This window comes from Anser brachyrhynchus (assembly GCF_964034855.1).
Source record: "Anser brachyrhynchus genome assembly, chromosome: 12".
NCBI classification, from domain to species: domain Eukaryota; kingdom Metazoa; phylum Chordata; class Aves; order Anseriformes; family Anatidae; genus Anser; species Anser brachyrhynchus.
In genome coordinates this window covers 22,091,430-22,109,879 of record NC_137707.1, presented here as the reverse complement: position 1 = coordinate 22,109,879, position 18,450 = coordinate 22,091,430, and the positions used below count along the sequence as shown (strand labels likewise).

Here is an 18,450-nt window from a genome sequence, read left to right as displayed (position 1 = left end):
GGCGAGTCCCGAGGGCGCACGGGCCCCACCTGGATACGCACCGCGGCGAGTCCCGAGGGCGCACGGGCCCCACCTGGATACGCACCGCGGCGAGTCCCGAGGGCGCACGGGCCCCACCTGGATACGCACCGCGGCGAGTCCCGAGGGCGCACGGGCCCCACCTGGATACGCACCGCGGCGAGTCCCGAGGGCGCACGGGCCCCACCTGGATACGCACCGCGGCGAGTCCCGAGGGCGCACGGGCCCCACCTGGATACGCACCGCGGCGAGTCCCGAGGGCGCACGGGCCCCACCTGGATACGCACCGCGGCGAGTCCCGAGGGCGCACGGGCCCCACCTGGATACGCACCGCGGCGAGTCCCGAGGGCGCACGGGCCCCACCTGGATACGCACCGCGGCGAGTCCCGAGGGCGCACGGGCCCCACCTGGATACGCACCGCGGCGAGTCCCGAGGGCGCACGGGCCCCACCTGGATACGCACCGCGGCGAGTCCCGAGGGCGCACGGGCCCCACCTGGATACGCACCGCGGCGAGTCCCGAGGGCGCACGGGCCCCACCTGGATACGCACCGCGGCGAGTCCCGAGGGCGCACGGGCCCCACCTGGATACGCACCGCGGCGAGTCCCGAGGGCGCACGGGCCCCACCTGGATACGCACCGCGGCGAGTCCCGAGGGCGCACGGGCCCCACCTGGATACGCACCGCGGCGAGTCCCGAGGGCGCACGGGCCCCACCTGGATACGCACCGCGGCGAGTCCCGAGGGCGCACGGGCCCCACCTGGATACGCACCGCGGCGAGTCCCGAGGGCGCACGGGCCCCACCTGGATACGCACCGCGGCGAGTCCCGAGGGCGCACGGGCCCCACCTGGATACGCACCGCGGCGAGTCCCGAGGGCGCACGGGCCCCACCTGGATACGCACCGCGGCGAGTCCCGAGGGCGCACGGGCCCCACCTGGATACGCACCGCGGCGAGTCCCGAGGGCGCACGGGCCCCACCTGGATACGCACCGCGGCGAGTCCCGAGGGCGCACGGGCCCCACCTGGATACGCACCGCGGCGAGTCCCGAGGGCGCACGGGCCCCACCTGGATACGCACCGCGGCGAGTCCCGAGGGCGCACGGGCCCCACCTGGATACGCACCGCGGCGAGTCCCGAGGGCGCACGGGCCCCACCTGGATACGCACCGCGGCGAGTCCCGAGGGCGCACGGGCCCCACCTGGATACGCACCGCGGCGAGTCCCGAGGGCGCACGGGCCCCACCTGGATACGCACCGCGGCGAGTCCCGAGGGCGCACGGGCCCCACCTGGATACGCACCGCGGCGAGTCCCGAGGGCGCACGGGCCCCACCTGGATACGCACCGCGGCGAGTCCCGAGGGCGCACGGGCCCCACCTGGATACGCACCGCGGCGAGTCCCGAGGGCGCACGGGCCCCACCTGGATACGCACCGCGGCGAGTCCCGAGGGCGCACGGGCCCCACCTGGATACGCACCGCGGCGAGTCCCGAGGGCGCACGGGCCCCACCTGGATACGCACCGCGGCGAGTCCCGAGGGCGCACGGGCCCCACCTGGATACGCACCGCGGCGAGTCCCGAGGGCGCACGGGCCCCACCTGGATACGCACCGCGGCGAGTCCCGAGGGCGCACGGGCCCCACCTGGATACGCACCGCGGCGAGTCCCGAGGGCGCACGGGCCCCACCTGGATACGCACCGCGGCGAGTCCCGAGGGCGCACGGGCCCCACCTGGATACGCACCGCGGCGAGTCCCGAGGGCGCACGGGCCCCACCTGGATACGCACCGCGGCGAGTCCCGAGGGCGCACGGGCCCCACCTGGATACGCACCGCGGCGAGTCCCGAGGGCGCACGGGCCCCACCTGGATACGCACCGCGGCGAGTCCCGAGGGCGCACGGGCCCCACCTGGATACGCACCGCGGCGAGTCCCGAGGGCGCACGGGCCCCACCTGGATACGCACCGCGGCGAGTCCCGAGGGCGCACGGGCCCCACCTGGATACGCACCGCGGCGAGTCCCGAGGGCGCACGGGCCCCACCTGGATACGCACCGCGGCGAGTCCCGAGGGCGCACGGGCCCCCCTGGATACGCACCGCGGCGAGTCCCGAGGGCGCACGGGCCCCCCTGGATACGCACCGCGGCGAGTCCCGAGGGCGCACGGGCCCCCCTGGATACGCACCGCGGCGAGTCCCGAGGGCGCACGGGCGCCACCTGGATACGCACCGCGGCGAGTCCCGAGGGCGCACGGGCCCCCCTGGATACGCACCGCGGCGAGTCCCGAGGGCGCACGGGCCCCCCTGGATACGCACCGCCGCGACTCCAGAGGGCGCACGGGCCCCCCTGGATACGCACCGCCGCGACTCCAGAGGGCGCACGGGCCCCCCTGGATACGCACCGCCGCGACTCCAGAGGGCGCACGGGCCCCCCTGGATACGCACCGCCGCGACTCCAGAGGGCGCACGGGCCCCCCTGGATACGCACCGCCGCGACTCCAGAGGGCGCACGGGCCCCCCTGGATACGCACCGCCGCGACTCCAGAGGGCGCACGGGCCCCCCTGGATACGCACCGCCGCGACTCCAGAGGGCGCACGGGCCCCCCTGGATACGCACCGCCGCGACTCCAGAGGGCGCACGGGCCCCCCTGGATACGCACCGCCGCGACTCCAGAGGGCGCACGGGCCCCCCTGGATACGCACCGCCGCGACTCCAGAGGGCGCACGGGCCCCCCTGGATACGCACCGCCGCGACTCCAGAGAGCGCACGGGCCCCCCTGGATACGCACCGCCGCGACTCCAGGGAGCGCACGGGCCCCACTGGGGATGCACCGCCGCGACTCCAGAGAGTCCCCAAATACCAGAAGGCCATGAATGCACAGCAGCCCCAACAGGGGTAATCACAGACTTATCCTTTACAGATGAGAACGGTGACCTTCTCAGTCTCTTCCTCATACTGCACTTATGCGGTCAAGCCCCTTCTGATGCGTATTGAAGCTCCCTGTGAAGCCTCTGGACAGTTATGCAAATGGTTTGATATACCTGGAGATTAAAAGATAACTCAAAAAAAAGGAACCGTACCCCACCATTTCCCGAAAACAAGTTAGCCGGCAACACCTCTTAAGCACACCTCTATTATGTGAATTCCAAGCACTTAAAATCTAGAAGGCTGCAAGGTCTAAAGACTCTACAGCCACCCAAACCACTGGCAAAAGCTCCAAAAATGTAACAAACTGTCCCTAACCCTGAAAAAGACTACCCCTTACACATCTACTGCTGCTCTTTTCAGATACATGCTTACACAGGGAGCTTCGATGACACTTATCTCCTAAACTCTGCTCCATCTCTTTGCCACCAAGGTTGTAACTTTGATAATATTTGCCTTAATTCTGCAGAAATCATAAGGGACCCAGAACCACAAAGCAAACACACAAAGTAACATTGACATCCTATCCATAAACATGCTATAACAATTACTCACCTGAGGAAGAGCTGCATGCAATACAGGCACCTATTACTAGATTGGTTTACTCTAACAGATCCTACTAGTTGTTACCTCACAAAGATGGGCATACCGGTCTCTACTTGGAAACGCATCAGTCCAGAGACTCTGACCCACCTAAAGACCCCTGCAACTGACTGAAGGAAAAACAAAGCACTTTCTCTAAAGTGCAGTCCAGGCAGAATGAGCTCTCTGATGGGATGCCTGTGACTCAATGACCACTAGGCCCTGCCTGGGACCCAAAGCCAATCACCTGGGAAAGGGGAGGGGCAAAGCACAAAGTAGAAAGAGGAGAAGCAACACCTGTGGTTTATGTATCTATTTATATGGCTTAGCTCAACAGCATGCAGGGTGCAGACAAGAGAACTGGGTTGTTTCTAGAAGCAACAATCCCCATGTTTTGGCTTCGGCTTTGAATATTGAAAGCTTTTCTCCTCTATAACACCTGCCTCAGGAACCAAACAGCATTCCAGTGACCTGCTTTGCTCCTATTCTAAAGACTATCACAGCCCACCTTGCCTGTGGCACCTGATAAACAGAAGAGAAAGCAACCACAGCAGCAAAAGCCACTGCACCCTCAGGACAGTTACCCTCATCCCCTCCTTTACCTCAGCTGCTTACCTACCCCACATGGCAGATGCTTCCACCCGTTCTCTGAAGCCGCCTATACCACCTCTAAAAGACAAACTGGAATTTTACTCTATTTGATGTAGTTAAAAAAACTGCAGCGACAACCGCACCCCAAAAATAACAGCTACCTCTGTTCATCACTCACCGGAGTCACTCCAGATGTAGCTCGGGTCGTGACGTCCTGTACTGCACGCTGCGTTTCAGCCTGAACAAAGGAAAACAGTCAGACGATAAACATTCAGCTGACAGCATTAGCACCCATCCCTCAACAACAGAGGTGACCCCATATTTAATGTTTTCGTTTCAAAACAGCAGTCCACTTGCCTCTGTACCTGCAAGTTAGATCCAAGCTCGAAAGGAACGGCCACCAACACCCATGCCACATGGGAACACAGGACAAAATGACCGCTGTGCTTGCAAGTGACCATCTGCCACACTGCTCCTCTGTCCCAAACAGCCTCACCTCAGACCCTCAGAGGGAAACACCCAAACGTCTTCCCTTCGCTTCAGATAAGGGATCACCAGGCTGATAACACTCTCACCTTCCCTCACTGCTCCGTGACACGGGGATTTCCCTATCCGAGACTGCACGAAGCACCTGCAGAGACTAGAGAAAAGCACACCCTGAGGCACCTCACAGCCACAGCGTACCTGCTGCAATACCTCTCTCTTCCCAGCTCCTTTACTTCAGCTGCTCACCAGCTCGAACTGAGATTCTTCGCTCACAGCACCGCGGCAAACTCCACCTGGGCCACACAACACACACTGCACAAGCTACATTGTTTAAGACACACGAGCTGGAACATTCCTGCCCAACAATCAGTGGCATCGCACAGGAAGGATGCCGCACGCTCCTAGAAACCAAACCTACCAGTCCTGAACAGCTCCCCTGCCAGACAATTCCCCACCTCCTCCTGCCAACCACGCTCAGCATACACACTATTTGGCTCTCAAAAGAAAAAAAAAAAAAGTAAGAACATACACACGCAGAAAAAACAACTGAGCTGCACAAATGCCAAAAAGCCATGCACACACAGCAGCCCCAGCAGGGGTATTCACAGGCTTACCCTTTACAGATGAAAAAGGTAACTCTGATACGACCCTGCTCAGTCTCTTGGTAATACTGCGCCTACGTGGTCAAGCCTCTTGTACTGTGTAATCAGGCTCTTTTTAGTCCTCTGGAGAGTTACACAAGTGGCTTCATACGTCTAGAGATTCAAATATAGCCCAGAAACACAAGTGTATCCCACCATACCAAAAAAAAAGTGAGCCAGCAACCTCTGCTAAATATCCCTCTAGTAAGTGATTTCCAAGCACTTAAAATCTAGAAATCCATAGACGCCAACCTGCCCAAAGAACCCTGCAACTGACAGAAGGAAAAACAAAGCACTTACCCCTAAGAGCAGCCCAGGCACAATGAACTCTCTAATGGCATACCTGGGGCTCATATACCATTTGGCCCCGCCCAGCACCCAAACCCAATCACCTGGGAAAGGGGAAGGGCAAAGCACAATAAAGTAGAAAGAGCAGGAGCAGCAGCTGTGGTGGTTTGTTTCTTGTTTTTGTTTACTGTGTTTTTTTTTTTAAATCTGGTTTAGCTCAATAGCATGCAGACTGCAGACAAGAGAACTGGGGTGTTTCTAGAAGCAACAATCCCCATGCTTTTGCTGCAGCTTTGAATATTGAAAGGACAATATGACCAAGCAAGTAACTGAAATGTTTTCAGCTGGAATTAACTCAAACCTTTCTTTACATAGAAAGAAAAATCTAGGAGCATAACAGATTACACGCAATAACGTGTTTCAGCTTGAACAAAGGAAAACACAGTCCGAAGATAACCATTCTGCTGCCAGCATTACCACCCACCCCTCAACACCACAAGTTATCCTATATTTAAAAGAGTTCAGAAGAGCAGTCCACTTGCCTTTGCACCTAGAAAGTGGATCCGAGCTCAAACGGAGCAGCCAGCAACTGCCGTGGACCTGGTGTCTGCCTGCACGGCAATGGGCGCGTTACCCTGGCGGCCGCCCAATCGTTTCATGTTTTTAATTTTATCATCGACTAGCTACCATCACTAATTGCCAGGCAGGACAGCTCCAGGCCAAAGACACACATAAAAAGGCACAATACAAGCATCATGAACAAAACATGGGAAAAGATTATGAAGCAGCGTACTTGTCATTTTAGGGCCTCTATTGCTTTAATGCATGATACAGGTTGAAAGAATCAGCATTTTAAGTATATATGAAGTGTGGAACTTGATACAACTTGATTTCTTCTGTTTTGTTGATCAGGACTCAAAGAAAGTATATTCACAAGAGACATGAGGCTCCAGTTCTTTGTGTCCACGTTCCATTTTTCATCCTCTGTCATTGCAGTTTCCTCAACTTCTCTTTTTTCATTCATTTGACTTTTGGTCTTATTTTGTGAAAAATATCTTATGCTATAAGAATCACCTGAAGAAGAGCTGCATGCAATAAAGGCATCTACTACTGTACAGATTAATTTACTTTAAATGATCCTACTAGATGTTACCTTAAATAGATGCACTTACCTCTTTCAACTTGGAAATGCATCGACCCATAGACTCTGACCCACCTAAAAAAAAAAAAAACCTGCAACTAACTGAAGGGAAAACAAAGCACTTACCCAAAGAGCAGCCCAGGCAGAATGAGAATGAGCTCTGTGGGTCATATACCATTAGGTCCCACCCAGCACCCTGACCCAATCACCTGGGAAAGGGGAGGGGCAAAGCACAATAAAGTAGAAAGAGCAGGAGCAGCAGCAGCTGTGGTTTTTATTTTTTTTTTTTTTAATCTGGCTTAGCTCAATACCATGCAGAGTGCAGACAACAGAACTGGGGTGTTTCTAGAAGCAGCAATGCCCATGCTTTAGCTTTGAATATTGAAAGCTTTTTCTCCTCTACAACCCATTTCTCAGGAACCAGGCAGCATTCAAGTGACCTGCTTTGCTCCTATTCTAAAGACTACCTCAGCGCACCTTGCCTGTGGCACCTGATGAACAGAAGACAAAGCAACCGCAGCAGCAAAAGCCATAGCATCCCTAGGACAGTTACTCTCATCTGCTCCCTCACCTGGGAAAGAGGAGGGGCAAAGCACAGGAAGGGATAAAGAGAACAGCAGCTACATTTTTTATTTGGCTTAGCTCAGTGGTGCATGGACTGTTACTAGAAGCAACAATTCCTGTCCTTTTGCTTCATTTCTGATTATTGAAATGACAATATGACCAGGCAGGTTACTAAAACTGTTTTTGACTTTAATTAGCTGAAACCTTTCTTTACATAGATAGAAATAGTCTAGGAGTGTAACAGATTACAAACCACAAAAATACAATTCAATGTAGTAAAATAACTCACAGGAGAAGTAACATACCTTTGTAGACTATCTAAAAAACAAAAGGCTATGCAGATGGGTCCAAAAAAGCCAACCCAATCAAGATCTGAAAAGGGTACAGACATTCTCAAAAGGAGCAGGAAAATAGAATTGCACAGTGCAAGCTGGAAAGGACGCTGAGCAGATTTAAAAGATCTGTAGGACCTCAGGAGGGACCTGTGCAGAGCACGTAGGTCTTTGGAAAGGGAGGGGAGGGCAGGTTAGGCAGTAACTAGGAATACTAAGTAGAGAAGAAAATGAGCGTTGTGAGCCTGAAGTGTGTACAAGCATCATAAAGAGGGCTCCTGAGAGGACGGGGAAACAAAGGGAAAGCTACTTACCTCTGAGAAGTCGTCCTTGATCTTCGTGCCATGGACATTTGTCTCGCATGCTCGGCGCACGAGCTTAGGGGGTCCCCGTATGTTGACTGCTTACCTCTGAGAAGTCCTACATGGCTCCACCTGTGTTACCGATTTTTTTTCACAAGCAGGTGGTGGCAGAAAATCCTGAGAAGGGCAGACACAGCTTCCCAAAGTGTTTTCTCAGTAACGGAAGCACTGCGAACCGTGTGGAAAACCACAAGTGAAAACAGCAGAAAAACGCACCTCACGTCGTCTCAGGGAGGAAATAACTGCCCTGAGCAACATGCCCTCCCCAGTGTGAACCCAACATGCCCAAGACCTTGGGGGGCAGGCAGAAAAGGAACCCGAGACTCTTAGTATTTCTCCTAAGAATCACAGCTTACAGTTACTCCATGTCTTCTGGTCTCACAGGATGAGGCAAAGGTATAATTAATTCCTTCTCCATCTCTCCGGAAAGAGCTTTTGTCCTATCTGTTACAAAGGAGAAAAATGTTATGATGGTGGGAGTCATAATACAAAGCCACGCTCAGTGAATTCACTATTACAGTTAGGATCATTTTTAATCAAAAACACCTCGGACGCAATGTTACCACTGCAAACATAGCACTGCACAAAAATTCAACTCAAGATAAAGGGCGAGCTAAAAGGACGAATGATGTGACCGAAGGCATCTGCAACAACCATCTGGTAGAGGGTTGTCCACAGCCCTCGGATTTCATGGTCATCTTTCCTGACAAATGAATCCTGGAAGAACAGAAAAGATACAGGTGTCCGCAAAAACTTTTGGGGAGACTACGGAAAAGAAAAACAAACAAAATAGCAACAGCAAGCAGCTAGTACATCAGTTTTGTTAACAGAGTAACATTAACATACCAGAAATTTCCACGTTATGTGTAGCCCCAACGTGGTGCTGGGTACATCCACTGATATTAACGGGGTGGCACAATGTAAGAGATAGTTAACAGACCAGGTACACCTGAGGTGCACAGATTGTGTATTCCAGAGGAAAAAAAGGCACAGCTTGGCACCCAGTTTGGATCAGCTCTTGCATGAATCTGTTGATACATGAGTAAATGCAACAAGCAGAGAAGTCTTTTACTCCACAGACTCAGTTTCATTTATGTATATACATACGTATACGTATGTGTATGTATATCTATCTCTCTCTATATTTAAAAACAAACGTTTGGAACTCCATAGCCACTTGAGTAACAATCATTAGCCACACGTACGCTTTAAGCCAGGACTACACTTAAGTGATTGAGTGAACATGGAGCCTTATCTGTGAAACACTTGTGGGAATAAAAACGTTATTTTTGCAGAGTTACATTGTTTAAAGGTAAGGAATGGGGTATTGAGATATGCTTGCATCGATAAGAAAGCTTAGCAGGCGACGTTGTAAAGTGCAGACAACCAGACTCCTTAGAACAATTAGGTGAAAATCACGGTGTTAAGTGAAGTCAGATAAGTGGAGAAACATTACCACTTCAAACAGTAAAACAGTCAAAAGAAATTTGAAATTTAACAGGCCGGCAACTGAAGGCCATGCATTGTCTGGGAAGCATCAGATAGATTGTGAACCTGGATTACCCACTCAGTGGGGAAACAGGGGAGGGTCCTGTCATCAAAAAGTATATAAACTGTGTTTTGGAGCTAGTAGGTGCGCTCTCCTGCTTGTCGGGCGCCCGCCACTGCAATCGCGAATAAATTACTAGTTCACTGAGATACTAGTCTGAGCCTAAGTTATTGGCTATGGAGTGTTTCTCAAAAATCTGGGGGCTCGTCTGGGATCTAATCACCTGCTGGGGAGCCCCACCGCCGCAGCAGCAGGAAGGCATGCCCCGCTGATTTCAGTGGACCTGTGCATCGACGGTGGTGGTTCTGCGGAGAACTGACAGAGGGCCGGAACTGATTAAAGAGGCAGGATCCATGAAGTAGTGGGGAAGGGAAGAAGGTAGGCACTCTGGGTTTAAGAATTGATCCGGTAACTCTGTGCACAGACCAAGGTAAGAAATATTAAGTATTGCCTTGGGGGTTGGGTGAGACTCTGTTTGACGTGTGATTGAGATGGACTTTTGTAGGAAGAGAGTGTGGAGTCCTGATCCGCGGTTCTGTCGCTCCGCGAGGGGTGCAGCCGGAGATGTATGAAGCGTGAGATAAGGGAGAGAAAGGCAAAGTCTCGGGAAATTTGGTATACGGTAAGCCCTTGCACAGGGAAGTGTTTGGCAGTACACCAGGGAAATTTGGTGTACAGTAATCTTTGCACGGTGAAGTGCTTGGCATTACACCCCCATTTTCCAGAATCGGAACGTTAGTGTGTGGTACCCTGCAGGAGGGAAATTTCTGTAGCAGCACACTAACAAGGGCTAGGAAAAACGGGAAATATGAGTTCCAGGGGACGGGGAAATATCCCTGGGGGAGTGCCTACCGAACGTTCTTCCTGAAGAATGATAAGAAATTGGAAAAATAATCTCAAAATTTGAGGAGATGATAAAAGAAAAGAAAAAAAAAAGTTAAATATTGTGTGTTAGTCTGGACAAAAGAACCAACTAAGGATACAGCAGTATTTTGGCCAAAATACAGGTCTGATGAAAATTCTGGCTTTAAATTTATGTGTAAACAATAAGATTCCTTTTTTGGAGAAGGAGCCAAGTTACGCTGCCTATAATTCTAATATTGCACCGGTGGCAGCAGCAGTCGCTCCAGGAAGGGAGACAGGGACTGCAATTAACACTGTTCCTAGAGAAGGAGTGTACTCTAGGCTCTGGCAAGAATTAGAACAAGGTAGAAGAGATATTGAGAATTTTGCCTTCCCTGACACTAACAGTACTAAAACTAACTGTGTATCCTTTTAGGTGAACTCCCCCTCTCCTTACCGGTAGAGGGGTTAGGACTTTTAAGAAGGAGATGAAGTCTTTAATTGAGGACCACAACAGGCTAGCTGAACTATTAGACCAGTTCCTAGGACCTAATTTATACTCTTGGGGAGGAATTATGTCTATAAGTACGTTGTTTGCAGGGAAAGAAATGGGAATGATAAGGAGGAGAGCTGCTATACAAAAACGGGAGAAATATCTCATCCTGCAGGACCAGGAGTAATACTGGCAGGGCAGAAATACCCACTTGCCGGTCCTGGCTGGAATAATAATAATGCACAACACAGAAATCATACGAGAGACTTGGGGTCAGAATGAGAAAGTACTTGTGGATTAATCCCGAGGACCCGGTATCCCAAGGGCTCTTGAAAGTTCATTTTGTGATTAAAGCCTGGCAAGATATGCAGAAAAAGCTCCAGAAGGTGGGGGGATGTAGTGAATAGTAACTGTGGGGGGCCCTCCTGCAGGAGGCCCTGGAGGTGTGTGTCAGGAGGGGAGATGAGAAGGAAAAGCAAAGATAGAAACTAATGGTATTGACAGTGTAGCAGGTAGTGAGGCAGAGGGTTGGAGAAAGAGGAAGAAAATTTTCAAGAGGAGTCAGGGCCAGGATGGAAAGGAGAAGAAGAGAGATGGAATGTCAAGCAAGGAAATCTCAGGGACAGGCTTTGAAGTGTGGCCAGGGTGGCCACTTCAAATAGGAATAGGAGGAGAGAAGGAAAATGGGAAAGTACAGGCTGGAGAAAGATGAAAAGAGGTGTTAAAAAGGGTTATTGAAGGTGTTAAAGGTGCGGTATGTAATGTTTGACAGAGCTGTTTTTTGACTGAGTTGGGAAAGTTGAACGAGCAGGGAAAGAGGATGTAGGCATTATCTAAGTAACAGTCTAGAAGTTTTGGTACATTTGCTGTGGCGTTTGGTCAGTTTCCGAAGTATATAGAAACGGGGGGGACTGGGGGGGGCAGCCTGCTCCACCAGGGGCTTCTCCACAGGCCGCAGGGGGCTTCGGCTCCGGTGCCTAGAGAGCCTCCACCCCCTCCTTTTGTGCTGACTTTGGTGTTTGCGAGGAGGTTTCTCACTCCTCGCTCTCCCAGCTGCTGTTGAGCAGCAGGTGTTTGTTTGTTTTCATGGATGTGCTCTCACAGAGGCACAGACTGTGTTGCTCATGGCTTGGGTCTGGGCACCGGTGGGCCCCTTTGGGGGCCACATGAAATTGTCCCTTATCTGCCATGGTGCGGTTTCTGGATTCTCCTCCTGGGGGCTGCCAATGCAACCCCCCCCCCCGAAGCTTGCCATTGAACCTAATACACTGGGACAGCTAGGTCATTACTGGCCTGTAAATTATCAGGGATTAAATTATCTAATGAAACCCTAAAAAGCGATGGGGGTAGAAGTGGCTGGGATAACAGTGCCACCTTTGGGGGATACCAAGCTGAGACTAGCGGATAAAATGATCACTGGGCAATTATTGTATGTACCCAATGCAGGGACTAACTTGTTGGGAAGGGATTTGATGACGAAATTGGGCATTCAAATAGTAAATTGTTAGGCGAGAATAACGGTATTATTAATGGGGTGCTCTCAGACCCTGAGAGCAAAGATATATTTGCCTTTCAGTCGAAAGACCCTGAAATGGGGCAGAAGCAGCAATACAGATAGACAGTTTTACCTCAGGGGTTTACAGGGCCACCAATTTATTTGGGCAAGTTCTAGAACAAACTTTGGAGTAATTCCAACCTCCCGAGGAGGTATTACTGTTACAATATGTGGATGATCGTTTATTGTCAGGACAGGAGAAAACAGTTGTGACGAAAGCTACTAACAAGCTATTCAACTTTCTGGGAAAGCAGAGCTTGGGAGTATTAAAAAATAAATTACAGTATGTAGAAAGAGAAGTCACGTATTTAAGGCATCTAATGTCTGAGGGAAAACGGAGAATACATCCAGAGACAATGCAGGGAATTGTTGAAAACTAAGAAAGAACTTAAAAGTTTTTAAGAGAAATATTTTTTTAAGGAATCAGGAGCCATGAAGTCTGAGGGAAATGGGATACTCCCTGATGGGAGAGAAATGCTGAATAAAGCACCAATGAGGCAAATATGATGTTTTACATCAAGAGAGTCATTGGGAGATGCAAGCAATGTGTGATGTTGTGCTAAAAAAAAGTGTGTGTGTGTAGGAAGATACACTTTATTGAAGCAAATATGCAGAGGATGTACCATATGTCAAAAGGTAAATAAAAAGTCACTACTACTACTGTCACCAGGGGTTGTCCTCTGCGTCTCCAACGGGGGGGGGCATCAAAGGGGGTCACCAGGACGTTGTCCGGTGGTGCACGCTGTTCACGCCGGAGGTCTCAGGGGGTGAGCACTGGCACACCGCGGGGTCCCAAATACTGTCACCGGGTGTGCCAAATACCGTCGCCTAGGGTTGTCCTCCCGGGCACCTGAGGGTCCAAAATACTTCCACCGATGGTTGTCCTCTGGGATACCTCGGGGTCCCAAATACTGTCACCGGGGTTAGTCCTCCGGGTACTTTGGGGTCGCAAATACCGTCGCCGGGGGTTGTCCTCCTGGGCACAGGGTGGGGGGGGGCCATCAAAGGGGGTCACGAGGATGTTGTCTGGTGGTGCATGCGGTTCACGCCGGATGTCTCAGGTGGGTGAGTACTGGGGCAATTCGGTATTGGAAATACTGTCACCGAGGGTTGTCCTCCGGGGTACCTGGGGGGGGTCCCAAATTATGTCATGGGGGTTAGTCCTCCGGGGCACCTCGTGGTCCCAAATACCGTCGCCAGGGGTTGTCCTCCGAGGAACCTTGCGGTCCCAAAGGGGGTCACCAGGAGGTTGTCCGGTGGTGCACGGAGGTGATCTCAGCGGGTGGGCACTGGGGCACCTCGGGGTACCAAATACTGTCACCGAGGGTTGTCCTCCGCGTCTCCGGGGGAGGGGGGAGAGGGGGGGGGGGCCTAAAGGGGGTTACGAGGAGTTTGTCCGCGGTAGCACGCGGCTCATGCCGGAGACCACCGGGCGATGTGCACTGGGGCACCTGGGGTACCAAATACCATCGCCGGGGGTTGTCCTCCGAGGAACCTTGCGATCCCAAAGGGGGTCACCAGGAGGTTGTCCGGTGGTGCACGCTGTTCAAGCCGGAGGTCTCAGGGGGTGAGCACTGGGGCAACTGGGTGTTGCAAATTCTGTCACCGGGGGTTGTTCTCCGGGGAACCTGGGGGGGGTCCCAAAGGCGGCCACCAGAAGGCTGTCCGGTGGTGCACGGCGGAGATCTCAAGGGGTGGCCACTGGGGTACCTCGGGGTCCCAAATACCGTCACCGGGGGTTGCCCTCCGGGTCTCCTGGGTGTCCCAAAATGGTGTCACCAGGAGGTTGTCCGGTGGTGCACACAGTTCAAGCCGGAGGCCTCAGGGGGTGAACACTGGACCACCTGGGTGTCGAAAATACTGTCACGGGGAGATTTTTTTCTGGGGCACCTGGAGTCCCAAATTGTGAAAGTGGCCGATGTGTACTGGGACACCAGGTGGCCCAAATACTGTCACCAAAAGATGTCCTCGGGGGCACCTGGGGTTACAAAAGAATGTCATCGGTCGTTGTCCTCCGGGGTACCTGGGGGGGCTCACAAGTATTGTCACCAAAAGATGTCCTCCGGATCTCCTTGAGGTCCCAAAGGCGGCCACCAGAAGGCTGTTCGGTGGTGCACGGCGGAGATCTCAGGGGGCGGGCACTGGGGCACCTCGGGGTCCCAAATACTGTCATCGGTCGTTGTCCTCCGGGGTACCTGGGGGGGCTCCCAAATACTGTCACCGGAGGTTGTCCTCCGGGGTACCTGGGGGGTCCCAAATTATGTCACGGGGCTTAGTCCTCCGAGGCACCTCGGGGTCCCAAATACCGTCGCCAGGGATTGTCCTCCGAGGAACCTTGCGATCCCAAAGGGGGTCACCAGGAGGTTGTCCGGTGGTGCACGCTGTTCAAGCCGGAGGTCTCAGGGGGTGAGCACTGGGGCAACTGGGTGTTGCAAATTCTGTCACCGGGGGTTGTTCTCCGGGGAACCTGGGGGTGGGGGGGGGTCCCAAAGGGATCACCAGGAGGTTGTCCGGTGGTGCACGCTGTTAAGCCGGAGGCCTCAGGGGGTGAACACTGGACCACCTGGGTGTCGAAAATACTGTCACAGGGAGATTTTTTCTGGGGCACCTGGAGTCCCAAATTGTGAAAGTGGGCGATGTGTACTGGGACACCTGGTGGCCCAAATACTGTCACCAAAAGATGTCCTCGGGGGCACCTGGGGTTACAAAAGCCTGTCACCGGTCGTTGTCCTCCGGGGTACGTGGGGGGGGGGGGGGGGGGGGCTCCCAAATACTATCACCGCGGGTTGTCCTCCGGGGTACCTGGGTGTCCCAAACACCGTCACCTGGGTTTGTCCTCCCGGGCACCTGAGGGTCCAAAATAATTCCACCGCTGGTAGTCCTCCGGGACACCTGGAGTCCCAGATTGTGAAAGTGGGCGATGTGCACTGGGACACCAGGGGGTCCCAATACTGTCACCAGAGGATGTCCTCCGGGGCACCTGGGGTTACAAAAGACTGTCAGCGGGGATTGTCCTCCGGGGTACCTGGGGGGGCTCCCAAATACTGTCACCGGGGGTTGTCCTCCGGGGTACCTGGTGGGTCCCAAATTATGTCACGGGGCTTAGTCCTCCGGGGCACCTCGGGGTCCCAAATACCGTCACCAGGGATTGTCCTCCGAGGAACCTTGCGATCCCAAAGGGGGGGTCACCAGGAGGTTGTCCGGTGGTGCATGCTGTTCAAACCGGAGGTCTCAGGGGGTGAGCACTGGGGCAACTGGGTGTTGCAAATTCTGTCACCGGGGGTTGTTCTCCGGGGAACCTGGGGGGGGTCCCAAAGGCGGCCACCAGAAGGCTGTCCGGTGGTGCACGGCGGAGATCTCAAGGGGTGGCCACTGGGGTACCTCGGGGTCCCAAATACCGTCGCCGGGGGTTGCCCTCCGGGTCTCCTGGGTGTCCCAAAATGGTGTCACCAGGAGGTTGTCCGGTGGTGCACGCAGTTCAAGCCGGAGGCCTCAGGGGGTGAACACTGGACCACCTGGGTGTCGAAAATACTGTCACGGGGAGATTTTTTTCTGGGGCACCTGGAGTCCCAAATTGTGAAAGTGGCCGATGTGTACTGGGACACCTCGTGGCCCAAATACTGTCACCAAAAGATGTCCTCGGGGGCACCTGGGGTTACAAAAGAATGTCAGCGGGGATTGTCCTCCGGGCCTCCTGAGGGTCCCAAATACTGTCGCCTGGGGTTGCCCTCCACGTCTCCTGAGGGTCCCAAAGGCGGCCACCAGAAGGCTGTTCGGTGATGCACGGCGGAAATCTCAGGGGGAGGGCACTGGGGCACCTCGGGGTACCAAATACTGTCACCGGGGGTTGTCCTCTGGGGTACCTGGGGGTCCCAAATACCGTCGCCTGGGTTTGTCCTCCCGGGCACCTGAGGGTCCAAAATAATTCCACCGCTGGTTGTCCTCCGGGACACCTGGAGTCCCAGATTGTGAAAGTGGGCGATGTGTACTGGGACACCTCGTGGCCCAAATACTGTCACCAAAAGATGTCCTCCGGGGCAACTGGAGTCCCAAATACTGTCAGCGGGGATTGTCCTCCGGGTCTCCTGGGGGTTCCAAAGGCGGCCACCAGAAGGTTGTCCGGTGGTGCACGGCGGAGGTCTCACGGGATGTGCACTGGGGCACCTCGGGGTACCAAAAACCGTCACCGGGGGTTGCCCTCCGGGTCTCCTGGGGGTCCCAAAATGGTGTCACCAGGAGGTTGTCCGGTGGTGCACGCAGTTCAAGCCGGAGGTCTCAGGGGGTGAGCACTGGGGCAACTGGGTGTTGCAAATTCTGTCACCGGGGGTTGTTCTCCGGGGAACCTGGGGGGGGGGTTCCCAAAGGGATCACCAGGAGGTTGTCCGGTGGTGCACGCTGTTAAGCCGGAGGCCTCAGGGGGTGAACACTGGGCCACCTGGGTGTCGAAAATACTGTCACGGGGAGATTTTTTCTGGGGCACCTGGAGTCCCAAATTGTGAAAGTGGCCGATGTGTACTGGGACACCTCGTGGCCGAAATACTGTCACCAAAAGATGTCCTCCGGGGCAACTGGAGTCCCAAATACTGTCGCCTGGGGTTGCCCTCCACGTCTCCTGAGGGTCCCAAAGGCGGCCACCAGAAGGCTGTTCGGTGATGCACGGCGGAAATCTCAGGGGGAGGGCACTGGGGCACCTCGGGGTACCAAATACTGTCACCGGGGGTTGTCCTCCGTGTACCTGGGGGTCCCAAATACCGTCGCCTGGGTTTGTCCTCCCGGGCACCTGAGGGTCCAAAATAATTCCACCGCTGGTAGTCCTCCAGGACACCTGGAGTCCCAGATTGTGAAAGTGGGCGATGTGCACTGGGACACCAGGGGGTCCAATACTGTCACCAGAGGATGTCCTCCGGGGCACCTGGGGTTACAAAAGACTGTCAGCGGGGATTGTCCTCCGGGGTACCTGGGGGGGCTCCCAAATACTGTCACCGGGGGTTGTCCTCCGGGGTACCTGGGGGGTCCCAAATTATGTCACGGGGCTTAGTCCTCCGGGGCACCTCGGGGTCCCAAATACCGTCACCAGGGATTGTCCTCCGAGGAACCTTGCGATCCCAAAGGGGGGGTCACCAGGAGGTTGTCCGGTGGTGCATGCTGTTCAAACCGGAGGTCTCAGGGGGTGAGCACTGGGGCAACTGGGTGTTGCAAATTCTGTCACCGGGGGTTGTTCTCCGGGGAACCTGGGGGGGGGGTTCCCAAAGGGATCACCAGGAGGTTGTCCGGTGGTGCACGCTGTTAAGCCGGAGGCCTCAGGGGGTGAACACTGGGCCACCTGGGTGTCGAAAATACTGTCACGGGGAGATTTTTTCTGGGGCACCTGGAGTCCCAAATTGTGAAAGTGGCCGATGTGTACTGGGACACCTGGTGGCCCAAATACTGTCACCAAAAGATGTCCTCGGGGGCACCTGGGGTTACAAAAGAATGGCAGCGGGGATTGTCCTCCGGGCCTCCTGAGAGTCCCAAAGGCGGCCACCAGAAGGCTGTTCGGTGATGCACGGCGGAAATCTCAGGGGGAGGGCACTGGGGCACCTCGGGGTACCAAATACTGTCACCGGGGGTTGTCCTCCGGGGTACCTGGGGGTCCCAAATACCGTCGCCTGGGTTTGTCCTCCCGGGCACCTGAGGGTCCAAAATACTTCCACCGGTTCTTATCCTCCGGGGTACCTGGGGGGGGCTCCCAAATACTGTCGCCGGGGGTTGTCCTCCGGGGCACCTGGAGTCCCAAATTGTGAATGTGGCCGATGTGTACTGGGACACCTCGTGGCCCAAATACTGTCACCAAAAGATGTCCTCCGGATCAACTGTAGTCCCAAATACTGTCAGCGGGGATTGTCCTCCGGGTCTCCTGGGGGTTCCAAAGGCGGCCCCTTTTGGGTTCCCTATTTGGGACCCCCCCCAGGTGCCCAGGAGAACAACCCCCGAGGACAGTATTTGGGACACCCAAGGTACCCCTGAGGACAATCCCGGGTGACAGGATCTGGGACCCTCAGGTACCCCGGAGGACAATCCACGCTGACAGTATTTGGGACCCCCAGGTG

At 54.7% G+C, this 18,450-nt stretch overlaps 1 protein-coding gene across 1 annotated transcript in view; it reads right to left on the bottom strand.

Moving 5' to 3' along the window:
- Positions 1 to 2,713: 2,713 nt before the first annotated feature.
- The window catches only part of LOC308176294 (uncharacterized protein), a gene marked incomplete at its 5' end in the record, with an annotated part of 24,085 nt that continues 8,348 nt past the window's right edge, over positions 2,714 to 18,450 (bottom strand). The window contains 4 exons of the mRNA XM_080551850.1: positions 2,714 to 3,050; positions 4,286 to 4,345; positions 6,695 to 6,738; positions 7,874 to 8,365. Coding sequence (XP_080407976.1) covers positions 2,979 to 3,050; positions 4,286 to 4,345; positions 6,695 to 6,738; positions 7,874 to 7,922 — 225 coding nt within the window. The 3' untranslated portion in view covers positions 2,714 to 2,978. The remainder of the gene's footprint in view (positions 3,051 to 4,285; positions 4,346 to 6,694; positions 6,739 to 7,873; positions 8,366 to 18,450) is intronic.